At 33.1% G+C, this 20,124-nt stretch overlaps 1 protein-coding gene across 1 annotated transcript in view; it reads right to left on the bottom strand.

Annotated features, from left to right (window-relative positions):
* Nucleotides 1–560: 560 nt before the first annotated feature.
* LOC144439946 (uncharacterized) overlaps nt 561–20,124 on the bottom strand; it is a 41,060-nt gene continuing 21,496 nt past the window's right edge. The window contains exons 11-30 of the mRNA XM_078129180.1: nt 19,730–20,106; nt 18,192–18,454; nt 17,434–17,670; nt 16,587–16,781; nt 15,137–15,340; nt 14,274–14,447; nt 13,356–13,661; nt 12,574–12,798; nt 11,558–11,842; nt 10,014–10,367; nt 9,200–9,353; nt 8,528–8,691; nt 7,782–7,919; nt 7,210–7,341; nt 6,444–6,711; nt 5,659–5,991; nt 4,963–5,269; nt 4,336–4,603; nt 3,607–3,777; nt 561–2,751 (exon numbers count right to left, since the gene is read on the bottom strand). Coding sequence (XP_077985306.1) covers nt 2,632–2,751; nt 3,607–3,777; nt 4,336–4,603; nt 4,963–5,269; nt 5,659–5,991; nt 6,444–6,711; nt 7,210–7,341; nt 7,782–7,919; nt 8,528–8,691; nt 9,200–9,353; nt 10,014–10,367; nt 11,558–11,842; nt 12,574–12,798; nt 13,356–13,661; nt 14,274–14,447; nt 15,137–15,340; nt 16,587–16,781; nt 17,434–17,670; nt 18,192–18,454; nt 19,730–20,106 — 4,675 coding nt within the window. The 3' untranslated portion in view covers nt 561–2,631. The remainder of the gene's footprint in view (nt 2,752–3,606; nt 3,778–4,335; nt 4,604–4,962; nt 5,270–5,658; nt 5,992–6,443; nt 6,712–7,209; nt 7,342–7,781; nt 7,920–8,527; nt 8,692–9,199; nt 9,354–10,013; nt 10,368–11,557; nt 11,843–12,573; nt 12,799–13,355; nt 13,662–14,273; nt 14,448–15,136; nt 15,341–16,586; nt 16,782–17,433; nt 17,671–18,191; nt 18,455–19,729; nt 20,107–20,124) is intronic.

The raw sequence follows: 20,124 nt of genomic DNA, 5'->3' as shown, positions 1-20,124 counted from the left end.
ACCTTGTTGGGTATCGTGTCGCAACCTTCGTTCTCAGTCTTATGTTACAATTCATTAATTTACACCAGCCTATTGGCAGTACTGTGTATTCTGGAATCGAGCTTTTTAGATATGTGCCCATTGTCTATGGAATGTCTTAGCATCACTGAACCATATAGCTAACAGTGTTTAAGTAAAAGTTCAGGACCATTACAATATTGGGTCTATTCAGATATTTTATTATCATTTAAATGTAGATTCTAAACAAAGTCTTCATTAAGAGCACCAGCTCTATTTGTCAAGTGTCAAGTATATATACAGAGTATAAAAAGACAACTTAAGTAAATTACAGCTGTTCACAGAAATTGCTAAGTAGCAGCTAATTAAATAATAAAATTGTTTACAAGGAATGAACTTAATTATTAAGAGACATGTGTACATAAAATATAATCAAAATACTACAATGAGTAAATATTTACATGTTTGAAAACAATTACTTCAATAATCATTTCTTTCAGTTAAAGGTGAGAATGTTGATGTCCATACAAATACAACCATTTTAAGTTACCGTTCACCAGCTCTTCAAATCTTGTTTTCAGATTTGTATTTCTCGGGCACATATATTAAAGTCGCAAGCTGAGTTTATAAGCATTTGGATAAGATGTATACTGTGTATTTAAAAGTCACCTGCACTATTCTACTCACTGAAGCAAAAGTAATAATCACTTGCAACTAAATGACTGCAAACCTGGTGTTAAGATATAACATGTAAACAATTTGATGACAAAATTTTTGGTATGTATCAAATAATGTTGAGGAATATGTGCGAGCAATCAAGGGCCAACACAAGAAGAAAAATTGTAATGTTATAGAAGGCATGCATTGACATTAATATTATACTAGAATAGCTTCATCAAGGTTTTACGTAGGTATTTTCATTTGATTAAAAAGCTTATAAACTCAGCTTGCGCCATTTTAACAATAAACATGCTATATATAGTTTTGAAAGCTCCAAACTTTGGAACATTTTACCTACTCACCTTATCAGTATTACGAATTTAACTTGTTTCAAAAAATCTTTAAATTCATACCTATTTGAATCTCTTTAATCCTTTTACATTGTCTGTGGTCTTACAATTTTATCTCTTTTACGTTTCATACTTTTTAATGTTTTTCAATTTTTATGTGTGTTACCTTGTTTTGTTTTTGTTGTTTGTATTGTGTACATTTGCTTTAGGGCCCCTGGGAAGATTAGGCTGGACCTAACAGGGTCACCCTTTTTCTTTTTTGAAATAAAAGTCGTTATTATATTATTATTATATAGCAAGGAGTAACTGTTCAAATTGATCAACACGCTCGATTTTCACAAGAAAATCAGTCTAATCATGTAGAATGGTATGAGAAGTAACAATTTGGCAAATGTATTTTGGCAAAGTGGAACAGAAAATTAAATAAGAAGTAATTTTGAATGGCTCTGAGTAAATAGCAATATGATACAAAGTGTTCAACATTTGATAATTCTCAAGCAATTTATTGTTACAAATTAAACACTTGATCAGTAAGAAATTCATAAAGAACTGATCATTAACAAGTAGAGTTATAAAAATTTAGATTTCCATTTTAATAAACTGCCAATATATGTATAGTCAACGGGAATAATTTTCTCTGGTAACAAGGTAACATTCATGATTCTTTGATGTACTGGTAAATTTAATACATCCATTGGTGAGTGTGTGTACTCTTCTTGGTAGCTACAATGCAGTGCACAAATGATATCATTGCACTTATGTATGCAAATGAGCACACATTTTTTTCCATGTATAAGAAATCACATTCACGCAGTTGTGATAATTTCTTGTTTTAGGTAAACATATGCAATAGTAACAAAGGCAGAAGACATGTGAGTGCCAATGTGGGTATTCATGGTATTTGCACTTTAGAGTGTTCTCTGTTGCACTTTCACATCACACTGATGAACACGAAAATCACTCATTGAAACCCACAAGTATACACTACACTTGCATTCACGTAATGTGGGGGTTCTGCTATGCAACAGATGCATTAATCTGACATACAATGGTTGATTGCTTTATGTTACATCGTCAACAATATATACCAGTATTTCGGATATATTTACACAAATATATAAAAATGTAAATGACGAGTGAATATGAAAAAAGTATCGCTATATCAAATATTATTCTGACACTATAAAAGTATTGCATTAAAACTACTACGACAACAATCACATTTCAAAAAGCTATTACAACAATGTGTTCATTAAGTACAAAATTACAAATAAAGTTAAGTATACAAATCAAAAATAAATCAATAAGTGTGTAGTTCTGTAACTCCCTGTACTTGTGATAGCGTTCACCTCATAGAGAGTCAAAATATAACAAGATGGTTAACATATTCTCATGTGTACGTACAGTTCTACATGTGTAGTTCACTGAGCAGAAGGCATGGTGTTGACCAAGATGATAGTTATTTCTATGACTCACCTAGGTAGTACAATTCTGAATTGTAAATGAACAAATTAGTAGGTCCAATCTGATTCTCTATATAATATGCCCTTGGCTAGTGTGTTCCTACATTTCACCCTGTAACCTGCTAAACAAGTATTCCCTGATTAAAACACCATTTTCAATTTTACAGTTGACTTTTCAGTTGTTCCAAGTTCTTCAATATTGTATCTTTCTTCATTGTCAAAGCTGTGATATTTTCTTGGATGTTATTCAACTTTGTCGTGGTATCCTTGATTAGAGTGGCCTGTAATACAAAAATCACTTATTAATATTCATAATGCTGAGATAGTAGAAAGACACTCTTATGAATGACATCCCTGGTTATAGAAAAGGAATACATTTTTAAAACCCCCAAAATAATGTAGCTTTTGTATTCAGGTGATGTAGATGCATTTTAAGTTTGTGAGAAATGTACCTTGTGCATTTTAAGTTTATGTACCTTGTGCATTTTAAGTTTGCGAGAAATGTGCCTTGTGCATTTTAAGTTTGTGAGAAATGTACCTTGTGGATGTTAAGTTTGTGAGAAATGTATCTTGTGCATTTTAAGTTTGTGAGAAATGTACCTTGTGCATTTTAAGTTTGTGAGAATTGTGCCTTGTGCATTTTAAGTTTGCGAGAAATGTGCTTTGTGCATTTTATGTTTGTGAGAAATGTACCTTGTGCATTTTATGTTTGTGAGAAATGTACCTTGTGCATTTTATGTTTGTGAGAAATGTACCTTGTGCATTTTATGTTTGTGAGAAATGTACCTTGTGCATTTTAAGTTTGTTTACAGTAATGTACCTTGTGCATTTTAAGTTTACGAGAAATGTACCTTGTGCATTTTATAATTGTGAGAAATGTACCTTGTGCATTTTATGTTTGTGAGAAATGTACCTTGTGCATTTTAAGTTTGTGAGAAATGTGCCTTGTGCATTTTAAGTTTGTTTACAGTAATGTACCTTGTGCATTTTAAGTTTACGAGAAATGTACCTTGTGCATTTTATAATTGTGAGAAATGTACCTTGTGCATTTTATGTTTGTGAGAAATGTACCTTGTGCATTTTATGTTTGTGAGAAATGTACCTTGTGCATTTTAAGTCTATTTAAAGTAATGTACCTTTTGCATCCTGCCTTCAGCTGATGTAGCTGTATTCAAACTTTCAGACTGCGATGTCAGTTCTTCTTGTAGATTCCTGGCATGTTCCTTGGCTTCACATAGTTCAACACTTGTCTTGGAGAAATCTGCAGATAAGTTATCAATTCTGTCTTGTAGTTCAGTCTTCTCAGGCTAGATGTAAAGATGTAGAGAAAATAGCAATTAATATAAATTGTGTATCAACTTAATATGATAAACTACATATCAAACTACATAATTACATATGTGTCAGTGATAATTACACATGTACCAGTGATAATTACATAATGTACCTGAGATTACTTGCATCGGTGTGTGCACATACTAGTGGTATTTTCAGTGTAGTGCAATATTGAAAACATTATTCTATACCTGTATGCAAATTATATTTTAATGAGAGCTCTAGTATTCATTGTACACGAAAGCATGTGATCATAAACTATCATTTTTATCGGAATTTGTTGTTTCAGGTAAACATATGTAATAATAACAGAACCCTATGATGAGTAAGTTCAAGTGTGGGCATTCAGGGGTAGTTGTAGCTAAGAACTCGTGCAAGTATGCCATACTCACAGTTACTTGTCATAGGGTTCCATCATAAAACTTTATATTATTGAAATTTAGGTATGACAGGTTGTTAGATAAAATCATTTGATCAAATTTCATATTTCATATTTTTCATAGATATTCAAATGTGAAGATTCCACATACCTTTGGTGTAGCTTTCATAGCATCCTGTGTAGACTTGTGCCACAATGCTGTACCACTTAACTCAGCTGGTAATTTATCAAGTAAGGGACTCTTGGATGGAAGTTTTGGCAATTGTCGTTCTGCAGTTTGAGATCCTTTAAGTTGCTGGAGACGTTGATCAACATCATCAGACATACCATGCTGTCTGGCTAGTACTAACTTGTCTTCTGTACGGCCAAGGAAGTTTTGAAGTTCTGACTTCACGGTGAATTTACTGAACTTTGCCAACCTGGGAAAAATGTTAAAGAACATTTTTTAACATATCATATATATTCATGAGTTATAGGTTACTAAATATTGTTAATACTTGGTTTACATACACTAATGCATCAATCTATTTAGTACAGTACATACATACACACATACATACATACATACACACATACACACACTCACACACACACACACACACACATAAATACATACATACATACATACATACATACATACATACATACATACTGGTACATACATACATCAATTGAAGCTGAACGAGAACATTTTTTTCTGCCTTGAAATGTTAGAACCAATGGAATGAATGAACTGTTATACATTATTCCCACATTCCCACAAAGAGTAGCTGGTTACCTTTCATCCATTACTTCCTTGTCAAAGTGAACTCCATCTTTATCTGTACCACGCAACAATTTCAGATCCAGTATTTCATCAACAACATTATGTTTGTCAATATCAGTATGTGAATCACCAAACAATGCTTCCAGTAAAGCACGTGAAGTCTGCTCTTCTTGGACTTGTTGATTCTTTGCCTTGGTTTGAGTTGATAACAAGGCTGAAGTACGACGATAGCGAGCAAAGAACAGATCATGACACACCACAGACAGGGCTTTGTGGAACTGTCTAGTGAATTCTGGTTGGCTGTCATCTCTCATATCACCTGGTTAATATATAAGAAAATAGTTATTATTCAAATATATTTTACATATATTGACGTTAATGTATCTTTGAAATATTTAATTAATTAATTAACAACTTTTACATATTTGTAATCATGTTGTAAGCACCATTGAACCTTAAATGCTAGTGTGATTAAAAAATATTTTGTGTTGTCGATCTATTTAATGTTGCCCTAAAACATTGACCAGCTTGGTAGATCAAATCAGTTATACAGGATATCACACACAAACAGTCAGAGTTTATTTAATATAGAGTTTTTGATCTGTGTTGGTTGACACTTCTTATCAGGATGACCAATTCCATAGACACATTCAATTGCGATAAAAAGTCATCGAGTATAAATTTGCAAATTTAGTGATATTTTCTTACCTGATTTGACATGTGCTAATGCATGGACCAATACCAGTAAGAATTCACCAACATGATCCAGTCTAGCTAATCTCATGTACAGAATACGATTGCTATCATCATAGTGGTAGGAGTGTCGGTATGGATTAGCAAGTAACTCATCATTGGCTGCGATCTTGTCTGCTAACAGTAAAGTCACAGGTTTATGTTGACAATGTGTTGCCACCATCTCTACCACAAAACAAGCAAACTTATAGACCACCAAATTACGTGCACTAAGTTGATTCAGGTCTACAGGATGTAATTTATCATCAGTACTCCAGTCAGCATCACGGTCATCCAGGTAGTGGTCTCCTAATACATAAGAACAATAACATTTATTATAAGTCTGAATTCTGGGAAGGATTCATCTAAGACATCAGATCTTAGAAGAATGAAAACTCCATTTTATATGGAAATGATAGAACATCCATTGTCCCTAATCCTTGTTCCTGGTCCTTTTGAAATGACAATAAAGACAGACAAGAAATGATAAAAGTGAGACAATATTTCATTTTTCCACAAAGTTAACACAGTAGTTGGCAGCCATCTTGGATTCTACATTGGATTAACTTTGATATCATTTTGACTTCCATGTAAAAAAATTGTCAGTGACACCTATTCTGTTTACTTGATTTGAACTGAGAACTGGTTTGAGTTTTCTCGAAACAAGCAACAGAAAAAGTTTAAACAGTTTATTCCGTGGCGTATTCTACATTAAGATTTAGTAAAGTATAGAACAGTAAATGAAAACATTGTATTCTTACCCTCTCCAACAGCTGGAGGTGCTTTGAATCCTTTACTGACCAAATCACGAAGTTCTTCTAGTTTTTTATACAATGGTGATGCCATTAACAAAGCTGTCAGTTCCTTGTCACTGAGAGGAGCTGCCATATTATAACTTGCTGGCATTTCACCACTTGTTACAACATTGTCAGTAGATACAAGACCAGAAGTCTTCTGATCTACATGTTCATATCGTGCGGCCTCTCCTCCAAATGAATCAATATCAACAGTTTCCTTTAATCTTTGAATCTGAGTAAAGTATAAATTAGATTGTTACAATGATAAGAAATCTGACGAAAGAGTTTTCAACATTGCATATTTAGCCTATGCACAAGCCAAGCTGCACATGTTTAAACTAAAAATACTGGTTGTTATATTTTGACTTAATTTACATATATAAAAAACATAATCATTTCATCTTATGACACATTTCCTGCTGAACACTCCTCAAATCATCACAACTAAATGTCAACTAATTTCCTCTTGGATGTTTTTGATTTTAATATTCTTTTCTTCAAAAAACACTTCTAAGACCTAAGGTCTAAGACTGTATTAACATATCAATGATATTTTTTGTATGTACGGTACAATGTAAGTGTCGATTGGCATGCCAAGCGGAGTAACAGTAAGAATTCCAGCTGGCTAATCAAGTGGTGCATTACTGCTCAGTAGATCTCATCAATCTTTGATTTATATACTGGTGTTACCTATGCATGCTACCTAATGTTTTATCTGTCATAAACCTACCTCCTCAGCTTTCAATCTTTCTTCTTCAAACTGTTGTTTCTCTTTATGTACCTCCAATCTATCTGCCATGTCGTCTTCTAGATTCCTGTGTTTAGCTTTCTGTTTCTCTTCTCGTCTCTTACGTAAACGTTCCTATAAGCAAAAATAACATAGTTTCCATGATAATTTAAAACAGACAAATAAACAAAATATACTGTTCATTTATCTTAAAACGTCATTTTGTTATTAACATGATTTTATCAAATATGACGATTCATAACCTTTCTAATGATATATAACATGCATGTTCAAATTTGATATTGAAGATAGAATCTTGCAACAAGAAAGACATGTTGGGTACTATGAAAAGAGGTATCGCACTATAATATGATTCCTGATTATGGTGCAAATTATTTTCACATTTATGAGTTTTTCGTGATACATTTTTTTCGAGAATTACACTTTTATGTAAAGTTAATGAACCGAGTTAAAGATTACAGATATGAAAGGATGCGATATATATCACTGGTTTAATTAGAGCAATGTTTAATCTAAGGGAAAGAGTAAATATAATTAGAACACATTAATCATACTTGTAAACTACTCTGCATTCTTAAACGATCAGCGTCCATTTTATTTGTAAGCTTGGCAACTTCTTTTTCATGTTCTTCCATAATTCTTTTTTGTTCATCTGGGCTTCCTCCCTGTGCTTGCAGAGCTTCCATTTGTTCCTGTAAAATATTTTGCCAACACATTATAAACATAATGTAGACTGAATTTGCATCATTTGCTAGCTTCACATTAGAAAAACCTAAGTCCGGTAGACATTCATGTTGGCATTCCAGGTGTAGCAAGTTTAACCTCAAATACATGATTCACTTATGCCAAAAGATAGTATGAGCAGAGCCTTAATACATAAAGCTATTTTAGCATATACAAGTGTGATATCACATGATGCTTTGTTCAGAATGTGAGTCAACTTGAGGTGTCTTAAGACACCCTAGGTGGCATATAACAAGACAAATCAAAAACAAATATTAGTTTGACCAGAAAAAACCCTTTGAATGAAAATACCCTAAAGTTGTTAAATGGCTATTGTTAAATCTTAGGTCATCACATGAGTTTATCTTAATAGGGATTAGATGGAATCATTAGTCTGCTCTGAGTCAGCTTTTTCTACAGCTCAGCCTGAAAAAAAAACGTTTCACACGGTATATTTAAATCCCAATCTGAAGTAAGCCTTTAGTTTCATATCTGTTAAGCTATCCCCAGGAGAAGAAACCACAGTAGTTTTTTTAACTATTCAAAGTAATTACTATTAACCACTGTCACGGCTTACCTTCAGTTTTTGTTGTTTTTCTTTCAACAGTTCCTCTTTGCGTTTATTCAAAGCTAAGATGGACTTCTCAGTTCTGTGTTTTTCCTTCTTGCTCTCTTCATCTAACTGCTGTTCATATGCATCAATTTCTTTTTTCATTCTCTCTTTTTCTCGTCTCTCAAATTCTAATAGTAATTACAAAAATAAGAGATGAAAAGATGAGTATACACTGGACATCATTTGTTCCGTTCGGTATGATAAATTTCAGAGGCTCAGTCTGTACACTTATGTAAACTTGTACATTTCATACTGTATTGACTTAAATTTGCAACTATATGTAAGTTTCTGAGTATATTGTGTAGTCCGTGGGCCAAGAGAGGGTTAACCCCCCCACCCACCCCCTCAAACCTCCAACATAGGTATTGTGTTGTTCATTGGAGTCCACTGAATGAGAACAAAAAATGTTTACAGAGAATATTTTTGGATGCGATACCTGTTTGGTATTGATTTCGAATTACATTCAATGGATAGAATGGCATCGAAAGGTTGAGGGTAGGGGTAACATATACATCTTGTTAAATGCCTTAAGTTTGCAATGAAACATTAGTTACCAACTGTTACAATAAATGAATTTGCCACATCAGTATTTATCTTAAAGACTAAATAACTACAATATAAGAATCTATATCTTACCGCTGGCTTCTTTTTTCAACTGTTCCTCCTGATCATGTCTATCTCTCTGTAACCGTTGTTTGACATCTTCTAAGTTTTGTGCTGCTTGCATGGCTTCTTCAGCACTCTGGTTATTCTTGTCTGCTAAGAATTCTCTCAAGGCCTCAGCAAATTCCTGTATTTACATAGATATAAATCATACATGTTAAACAACAATATCACATCACACACTGACAACTTTTCAACAAACAAAAAAAACCCTGAAGATGGCAGCATCTGAGATATCTTAAGATGTTTTGCGTTATTGGTTACTCCTATTTTCCTTGGGTAAACGAAGAAAAATATTGGGGAATAAATATCTAATTATCTTTGGCGAAGGGTGATTATTATATGTATTGTTAAGTTTCTGTTTATTTCTTTGTAATAATTTTGGACCATGTTCTAAGAATATTTTGCCACACAAAAGCAACCAACCACCTTATATCTTATTTGGTTCTAATACACTGTACAGCAAATTTCAGCTCCCAATCTTACCTGAGTGTTTCTCTTTAAGATCCAATTAAGCTCTAGCATATCTCACTTCCAATCTTACCTGATAGTGTTTCTCTTTAAGATCCAATTTAGCTCTAGCATATCTCAGTTCCCAATCTTACCTGATAGTGTTTCTCTTTAAGATCCAATTTAGCTCTAGCATATCTCAGTTCCCAATCTTACCTGATAGTGTTTCTCTTTTAAGATCCAATTTAGCTCCAGCATATCTCACTCCCAATCTTACCTGATAGTGTTTCTCTTTAAGATCCAATTTAGCTCCAGCATATCTCACTTCCAATCTTACCTGATAGTGTTTCTCTTTAAGATCCAATTTAGCTCTAGCATATCTCAGCTCCCAATCCTGAATGGCTTCTTGCTCTTTCTGTCTTCTCTCTGATGCAAGTCTTTGTTCCAACTCGGCAAGTTCTAACTGTTGTTTATTCAATAATTCAGCTTTCTTTTGTTGTAGCTGTTCAGCTGGTAGATTTTGCTGTAGTAGTTTATTCATCTCTTCGTCATGTCTAGATAACATACTGTCACGTTCTTTGTCATACTTATCATGTAGTTTAGATAGTTTGTCTTCGATAGCCACCTGTCTTTCTGCTGCAAACTGTGCATCTAAGTCGGCTACTTCTTGTGCATGTCTCTTTTCAAGCACCTAAATAAACAAACAAACAAACAAACAAACACAAAGATTTAGAATTGTAAAGTGCGTATCACTTTTCCAGCACCTAATGAACACAAATGGATTAAGATTTGTAATGCAGAAATGAAACTTATTACAAATCTACAGAAAACAATAGGCCTTTCCAAAATTTGCCACGGTGGCGCTCTGCTTCCTATCTGTGTGTACTTGGGGGTATACATGGTATAGGGTACTCAGTTAATCATAGAACACGGCTGCTTTTCTCGATGTCTGCATGAAAAACATCCCTGATTTACACTTCTACAGAATACAAGGAACAAAACTCGTAAGAAATGGTACAATGAGGTGATGATACCCCCAATTTGAGTGAGGGCGCTGTATTCTCAATTTTCAGTTTGAAGTGTGGAATAGCCTATTGCACATTTCATTATAAATAGTGTGTGGTTATCACAATCATAACATTAAAGGGACACAGGCTGAGTTTAGACGGTTTTTGGACGCAATTTTGGTTGCTTACGAAGTGTTACATATTGTATTCTACTTACTAAAGCACACTCATTCATTACTTGATTCTGGCAAAACTCAATCCTGGTATTTAGATATAATATATGAAAGATTTGATGACATAATTGTTGGTACATATCAACAAATCTGAGGAAATCCCTGTCATTACATGAACAATGCGCAAGTTGGATGGTTGGTAAAAAGTGACACGTCACATCTACATAAATTGTTGTAAACACTATACTTGATTAGTTTAGCCATGGTTTCATGTAAAGTAGTTTGTATTACTAACCAAAGTAAAAACCGTCTAAACTCAGCCTGTGCATCATTATTGAAAACTTTTGCATTAGACAATAAAGTCAATATAATGTTACAATGTAATAAAGTTCCTGGTTATTTTTAAATCATGATATTTTGAACTTAACCTTAATTTTAAGTTACTTTGGACATTTACAGTAGGACTAATGGACTATACACTGAGTGAGTTTGAGGGGCCATCAATGAAGCCATTAGGAATAGGAGTTTAGTTCATTCTTTTCTTTTGCATCAACTTCTCCAAGACTTTGTCAGATACCTGTTTTTCTGACAAAACTCTTAATTATAATTGGACAAGGGCCTCAAACAGAGAGACGATGACCTTGTTATTAGCCTCTAATCTTCTTTGTGTTTTCAACTTCACATTTCAAATCTCTACTTACAGCTTTGACAACCTTCTCTGTGTTTTCAACTCCATGTTCTTGGATACCTTCTGTGATAGCTTTCCTTTCTTCTTCCTTAACTAGCTTAGATCTCACATCAGCTAATTCCTTCTTCTGTGCGAGGAGTTCTTGAGCCATTTCTACTTCCTGCTTTCTCTTCTGTTCACTCTGAAGTCTTTTCTTTCTCTCTAATAGTTTATCTCTTACAGCTAATTGTTGTCTTGCCCGTTCATTGTCCAACCTGTCCTCTAGTTCTTCCAGTTCTCTTGCATGTGCCTCCAAAAGCTGAAAGAAAATGTGTGGAGAGTTTTTATTTAATTCAAAGTTCTTGAAAAAAAGCCTGCTCATTATGTACAACTAGTCAAAGATGACTGATAAAGAATACTGTGATGAAATTCATAGACCATAAAAGTGTTTGCAGTGTTTTCGGCTGTACAGTCACTCATTTTTGTACCTTGTTGTCTCCACTTCCAAAATTGGTCCACCAGGGACTATAACTGGAAGGTTCTGACAACAGTGGTGGTGGGCATTTAGATGGATCTTGCATAGTTCTTGTTTGTTATATGGATTTTGAAAGCCTCACAAGATTAAATTTTAACAGCACTTTGTGGTAAGCCTTTCCTTCAGGTTGTGGATTCCGGACAGGATGATTGGATGAAGGGGTTTGATTCTGCCTGTGAAAGTACAGCCACTGCAAACTACGCAAGTAGCAAATATCCAGGGTGCGCTACACTGACATTGGTGAACATCAGAGCGGTTCTCTTTACATTGGTGTTTCAGGTCAGTAAATCACAGTAATAGTTCTTGTACTATACATGACCAAGGGTACTCATTACGGACAAGTAACATTTCACAAGTTTATGTTAATAGGCTTTATCAAACTTATCATGTCATCGGGTTCTGTAGTATTGTGAGGACACTACAGATACAGGAGTTGACTGTTTGTACTTACTGTCAGGACTTAAGCCAAATACGTGATTCCTACCAATTACCATGACAACAACTATTTGACTTACCCTTGCTACTTCATCTTCAGATAGGTCTTTTCTTGCAGCAAGTTCTGCTGCTTGTTTGTTTTTCTTCTCTCGTATCAGTTTTTCTCGTTCACTGTTGAACTTCTTAGCATCAGCCATCTCCTTCTGAGAGTTGTCTTTCTCTAGTTTACCGACCAAATCTTCACTTTCCTGGGCATGACGTTTGTGTAGGTCTTCTTGAACACGTTCATGCTCTCTTACAACAGCCTATAATAAGAAATGTGGTTAATAGGGAACTTGCAAACCTGCCATGTTGAATGTTGCATCATGGGAAATGTGATAATAAATATTAATCAAATAGTGTTGTAAACAATAATGTTACATTGTTTTTAACCACAAATGATCAATTCATAGTTACCCTGACCATTGTGGGAGCTTAATTTTATCGGTAGCTCCTGATTAGGTATTACAATAACCACAGATAATCCCATAGTCCTTTGCGTCTGAGCATGCTCAGTCTGGATTGCAAGTTCCCTATTGTGGAATCATGATGGTCGAGTGGGTAGAGTGTCAGAATTGAAATCTGCAAGTTGCAGGTTCGTGCACCGTCACTACAGTTTGTTCCTAAATGGCTAAAGTCAATGGACGATGCTGATGAGATGTTGGCAAAAATTTGGGACTCACTTCTAAGGAATGTTTTGACGGTGAGTAGAAATTTTCATTGGTAACTATGAACCAGAGTCCACGACCATCTATTCTTAAAACTAACTATATCATTACTTGGGAACTAGAAGTAACACAAACAAACAAACAAACAAACAAACCTGTTCCTCCACTGACATATCATGTAGATTCATATCTGATTTCAGTCCTGATGTTAAATCTGTAGACTGTAATTGAGATGTCTGTAACTCTTCAGCCTCTGATAGTCGTTTCCTTGTCTCTTCTTCAGATTGTCTAGCAGCCTCTTTTTGCTTACGTTCTCTTCTCGCTCTCAGTTTAGCTTTCAACTCTGCCTCCTGTCTTTCTTTCTGTGTTGATAATTCAAAGTCTAGATTCTCGGCATCTCTTCGGTACTGGTCTAGAAGTTGTTGTTGTAAAACTGGATCTATTCCAAAATCTTTAGACATCTGGATTGATGAAACAAAATCATTATTTACAAGATAAAAATAACAAATAATTCATTATATCCTTCTACATACAAAAACTACATAACATGAATGGGAATAGATTGACACACGTCCCTTGGGAGATTTTTTTAAAATCGAATTTTTTTTATGTTTGTTATTAATTTCACTTTGTAAAGGAAATGTCCTCAACTTTTCTTAAAATTTGTTCCATAACTAGTAGTCTCCCAAGTGCTTTACACTTTCATCCGACTGTTTTGCAATTACTCACTTACTCGCTCACTCACTTACTTAATCAATCACTCACCCACCCACCCACCCATCCACTCACTTTCTCACTCACTCACTCACTCACTCACTCACCAACCCAACCAACCACCCACCCACCCACCCACTCACTCACTCACCAACCCAACCACCCACCCACCCACCCACTCACTCACTCACTCACTCACCAACCCAACCACCCACCCACCCACCCACTCACTCACTCACTCACTCATTTCGGTCATTATTTCACATAAAAGAATACACTTGTATGTTAAAAAATATATAATTAAAAAAAAGATGAAAAAAGCCAGAGACTTGGGCAAGTGTAAGGAATAGGATACTCACTCGTCTTAACAATCCCCTGTGACTATCTTGAAGTTCCTTGGTCTTTTCTTCATCAATAGCTTTCTTAATGTCTTTTTCATTGAGAGCTTCTTCAGAATCCATTTCAGCTTCCAATGCCTCTAATTCCTTATGTTGACGTTCCGTAACAGCCTTGCTGTCACTATTAGGTCCAAGCTGATGAAAGTAAATGTTGCCAATGGTGTTGTAGCATAACTGAATATATTACAATTTATTAAACATGCAACGACTGGCACCTGGGACCCTATTTTGCATATGACTGACTGTATGTTTGGAGGTGGAGAACTTGTGATGACTCACTGGCAAGTAATCACCAAAATATAAACATTCCCTATATCTTGGTTTTTCACATGCAAATGCCACATATTTGAATAATCCTGAATGACACAAAATCTAAGCAGCTGTTTGCAGGGGAATTTGTCTCATTTGGAAAGTTTTTTTCATTCTATGAAACAAACAGACTGACATTCACAAACAATTTGTACATGATACATGACCTGTGTGTTTCCCGGAGAACAGAAAAAATGCTGCAAACAAGACCCAGAAGCTAGTGCACTGTACAGCAGTTTGAATTTCCCGCATTTGCATAGATTAGCCATAATCCTCTGTATAGGGCAGTTCTGTCTTTAAGTCCACAGTTGATACTATAATTCATTGCATTATATCATTTACAGGCCAAATTATTGGCTTTGAACAGAAAATATGGATTAGATATCCTGGTCATTGTACGTTACTATGTCACTTGTACTACAGTCCTCAAAATATGGCATTTGGGGATAAACATCAACACAGTACAGACTCAATTCTCATACAAATTAGATTCTAAAATCATCCTCGCTTCTTACCTTATCTAATTCGGAATCATGTTTAGTTTTCAAATCTCTCATTCGTTTTCTCTTCTTCTTAGCCATTCTGTCTTTCAGGGTTGCCATCTGCATTGCACGTCTCTTCTCTAATCTATCAAGTGCAGTCTTCTCAACCTGTTTTTGTTCAGCTACTAATGCTTCCTTTGTTTCATCAGTAATAACGCCTGTCCTCTCCAAGGATTCCTAGATAAATAACAAAACATTTACAAAAATATTTAAAGATCCCTGATTACTAACAAAACATTTACAAACATATTTAAGGATTCCTGATTAATAACAAAACATTTACATAAATATTTAAGGATTCCTGATTACTAACAAAACATTTACAAAAATATCTAAGGATTCCTGATTAATAACAAAACATTTACAAAAATATTTAAGGATTCCTGATTAATAATAAAACATTTACATAAATATTTAAGGATTCCTGATTAATAACAAAACATTTACATAAATATTTAAGGATTCCTGATTACTAACAAAACATTTACAAAAATATCTAAGGATTCCTGATTAATAACAAAACATTTACAAAAATATTTAAGGATTCCTGATTAATAATAAAACATTTACATAAATATTTAAGGATTCCTGATTAATAACAAAACATTTACAAAAATATTTAAGGATTCCTGATTAATAACAAAACATTTACAAAAATATCTAAGGATTCCTGATTAATAACAAAACATTTACAAAAATATTTAAGGATTCCTAGATTAATAACAAAACATTTACAAAAATATTTAAGGATTCCTGATTAATAACAAAACATTTACAAAAATATTTAAGGATTCCTGATTAATAATAAAACATTTACAAAAATATTTAAGGATTCCTAGATTAATAACAAAAACATTTATAAAAATATTTAAGGATTCCTGATTAATAACAAAACATTTACAAAAATATTTAAGGATTCCTGATTAATAACAAAAACATTTACAAAAATATTTAAGGATTCCTAGATTAATAATAAAACATTTACAAAAATATTTAAGGATTCCTGATTAATAACAAAACATTTACAAAAATATTTAAGGATTCCTGATAAATAAAACATTTACAAAAATATTTAAGGATTCCTGATTAATAATATTTACAAAAATATTTAAGGATCCCTGATTAATAATAAAACATTTACAAAAATATTTAAGGATCCCTGATTAATAATAAAACATTTACAAAAATATTTAAGTTGATATCAATAAAAGTCTTTTCAAACAGTTCCATTATAAATATGTATGGAGGTACTTTTATGTTATGCATCACATCAACTGCAAATTAATCACAAAGAATCCAGTACTAGACACTTGAACCATGTTTCTTTTACATTGCTTCTATTAAATGCAAACAAGAATTTAATTTCCAATTTTAAATTTTATAAATTGCATAAATGATTGAAATGTAGATAACCTATACTTACAAGAGTATTTGAGAAATTGTCAGATAGTTTGAACTGTTGTTCTTTGGCTGCTTCACTATCATGTTGACTCTGAGCCTTGGCAAGGGCAGCAGACTCCTCAGCATATAATGTATCCAGTGTGAATTGGTGTAGTTGTAGCTGATTGTCTGGGTCCAGTTTTTTCTCTTCTGGTAAAGGTATGCCTGCTTCTTCAGCCTTGAAGAGTCATAGAAAACGTATTAATGAAGTGTGCCCTCTACTCTAGCCACAGTTTGTTGTTGTGAGTCAAACAGGGAAAAATTGGCATTTCTTGTGAGTCACCACATAGTGAGAGATAGGGGAACACCAATTTTGGTGTGTCATTAGAAATTGTGTGTGTCAGTGGCGTGTCAAATTTGCTGAGAAGACACACTGTATAATAACAGATACGACAATTTCATTTCAAGTTTAAACTATGTAACATCACATTCAGGGACAAGGAAACACATTGATTGATTAAGCATAATACTAAAAATTTCATTTACTAAATGAAAAAGATTAAAATAGTGATAGAGTAGATATGGACATTATCATATACAAGAACTGTATATTTTTATAGATGGTATAAATACAACGTTTCATTCCCAATGTCAGAATGCAAGCTTCTCCAGGCAATGTCAAAAACCCACTATTATATAACACACTAAAGATAGTCATTTTATCCTTTATACATATTCCAGCAACTCTTATCAAAGGTAATGTATTCATTTAAAAAAAAACAGGCAATAGTTATCATTATGTGGGTAGACGGCTCTGATAAACATAAACTCTTTGGATACGTTTCATTCAACTATGTAGTTCTCTTTAATTAAACTATGTTTCTGCTTACCTCTTGTATATGTTTTTCTCTCAGAGATTTTTCTCGTTGTTTTCTACGTTGTGCCAACCTATCACGTAAGTCATGTAGCTGTCTTTGTTTTTGACTATCAAGTCTTCCTAGTACTGTGGCTACTTCCTTCTCGTGTTCTGCCATGATTCTATCAATTTCTGACTGTGATAGATCACCTTCAAGCTGCCCGGCTAACTTAGTTGACAGTTTTTGTAATGTTTCTTGTCGTTTACTTTCCTGTAATGAGTTTTAAAAAAATGAAGAGTTGAAAGTCCATGATTCAATCTGCACATATTGTTCACATATCCATGCTTTCTCATTTCAGAAAGTGTAAGAACTAAAGAACCTTTTCTATACTCTGGCAAACAATTTTTTTTTTCGTGCCAAAATTTAAATTCTAATCTAGTGTGGACATTTAAGTTGAGAGTTAATTATATTAAACTTAACCAAGTAGTCATATCATTAGGGTATTTCAAAACAAATTCTGCAATTTCTGCAACAACAAAAAAGCGGATATATTACTGACAATACTTGGTTTTGGATAACATGATAATACATGTAGTTGGTTTTGGTGTTAGAAACCAACAAAAAATATCGAATTTAAGTTTGTTAGTTTAAAATGCTTTCCTCCACTTTTGTAGACAGTATGCATAATCTTGTGAAAACAAAAGCACTAAGCCTTTCACTGTATGAGGGCGCTAATACAGATGGGTAAATAAGGACAGAATGCAATTACATAATAGACTTTCATTTCTTACATGTTCTTGGAGAAGTTTGTTCAATTCCTTATCTTCTTCATCCTGTAATTCCTTTTCCAGTTGCATTTTTTCAGCAGAATGTCTTCTAGGTAAGTCAGATTTCGCAGAGAGTGATGTCACTTGTTTGCCGTGAATATTAAATGTAGTTGATCCGAGACCAGCTTGGCGTAAAAGTTCAGCTGTGATTGGTATCTTTCCAGTGTTAATACGTTCTAATAACATCTGTAATGCTTGCATCAACTCTTGGTCTCGGCTATTACCACCTTATCAAAACAAAAGATAGTTATATATTAAGAATTAATCAACTTTGTAAAATAGTTTTTAATTAATTTATGAATGATGCTAAAAGTGGTGCTAATGTATTGTATAATATTTAGAGTGCTGTAAAATTATTAATTTCATCAAACCATGTGGTATCTACTCTAATTCTACACCTGGTAATATTGATAATTACCTATTAGATTATACTGTCTATTGATAATATTTGATAATTACCTATTATACTGTAAATTGATAACATTTGATAATTACCTATTAGATTATACTGTCTATTGATAATATTTGATAATTACCATTTAGATTATACTGTCTATTGATAATATTTGATAATTACCACTTAGATTATACTGTCTATTGATAATATTTGATAATTACCATTTAGATTATACTGTCTATTGATAATATTTGATAATTACCACTTAGATTATACTGTCTATTGATAATATTTGATAATTACCATTTAGATTATACTGTCTATTGATAATATTTGATAATTACCACTTAGATTATACTGTCTATTGATAATATTTGATAATTACCACTTAGATTATACTGTCTATTGATAATATTTGATAATTACCATTTAGATTATACTGTCTATTGATAATATTTGATAATTACCACTTAGATTATACTGTCTATTGATAATATTTGATAATTACCTATTAGATTATACTGTCTATTGATAATATTTGATAATTACCTATTATACTGTCAATTGATAACATTTGATAATATTTGATAATTACCTATTAGATTATACTGTCTATTGATAATATTTGATAATTACCTATTATACTGTCAATTGATAACATTTGATAATTACCTATTAGATTATACTGTCTATTGATATTTGATAATTACCACTTAGATTATACTGTCTATTGATAATATTTGATAATTACCATTTAGATTATACTGTCTATTGATAATATTTGATAATTACCTAGTAGATTATACTGTCAATTGATAACATTTGATAATTACCTATTAGATTATACTGTCTATTGATAATATTTGATAATTACCTATTATACTGTCAATTGATAATATTTGATAATTACATATTAGATTATATGGTCTATTGATAATATTTGATAATTACCTATTATATTATCAACTGATAACATTTGATAATTACCTTTTAGATTATACTGTAAATTGATAATATTTGATAATTACCTATTATATTGTCAACTGATAACATTTGATAATTACCTATTAGATTATACTGTCAATTGATAATATTTGATAATTACCTATTAGATTGAACTGTCTGGTGACATTACTACCAGCAATACTTGTATTAATAACAGTAGTTCCAGCACCACTGGATTCAGCACCATCACCCCATGCTTGTTTACGTCGTTGTCTTTCCATTTCTTCCAGTTTAGACAAATCTAAGTTACTTAGCATGTTCTTCAGTCCATCATTCTGTTTACTGATTCGCTCATAGAAATTTCTGAGTTCTTCTTGGTGTTTAGCTAGCTGAGATGACAGGAATAAACTCTGATCTTCCAATTTATCATAGAATGTGCGGACGTTAAATTCCTCCAATTCACCATTTGCACCAGACTTCAATGCCATGTCAGACTCGGCACCTTCTGGTACACCACGTGGTGCTATCACCTCCTCTCTGTAAGATATACATACA

Source organism: Glandiceps talaboti, chromosome 9 (assembly GCF_964340395.1).
Source record: "Glandiceps talaboti chromosome 9, keGlaTala1.1, whole genome shotgun sequence".
In the NCBI taxonomy this organism is placed as follows: Eukaryota; Metazoa; Hemichordata; class Enteropneusta; family Spengelidae; genus Glandiceps; species Glandiceps talaboti.
The sequence above is the reverse complement of the archived record's forward strand: the minus strand, read 5'-3'. Positions and strand labels throughout refer to the sequence as shown.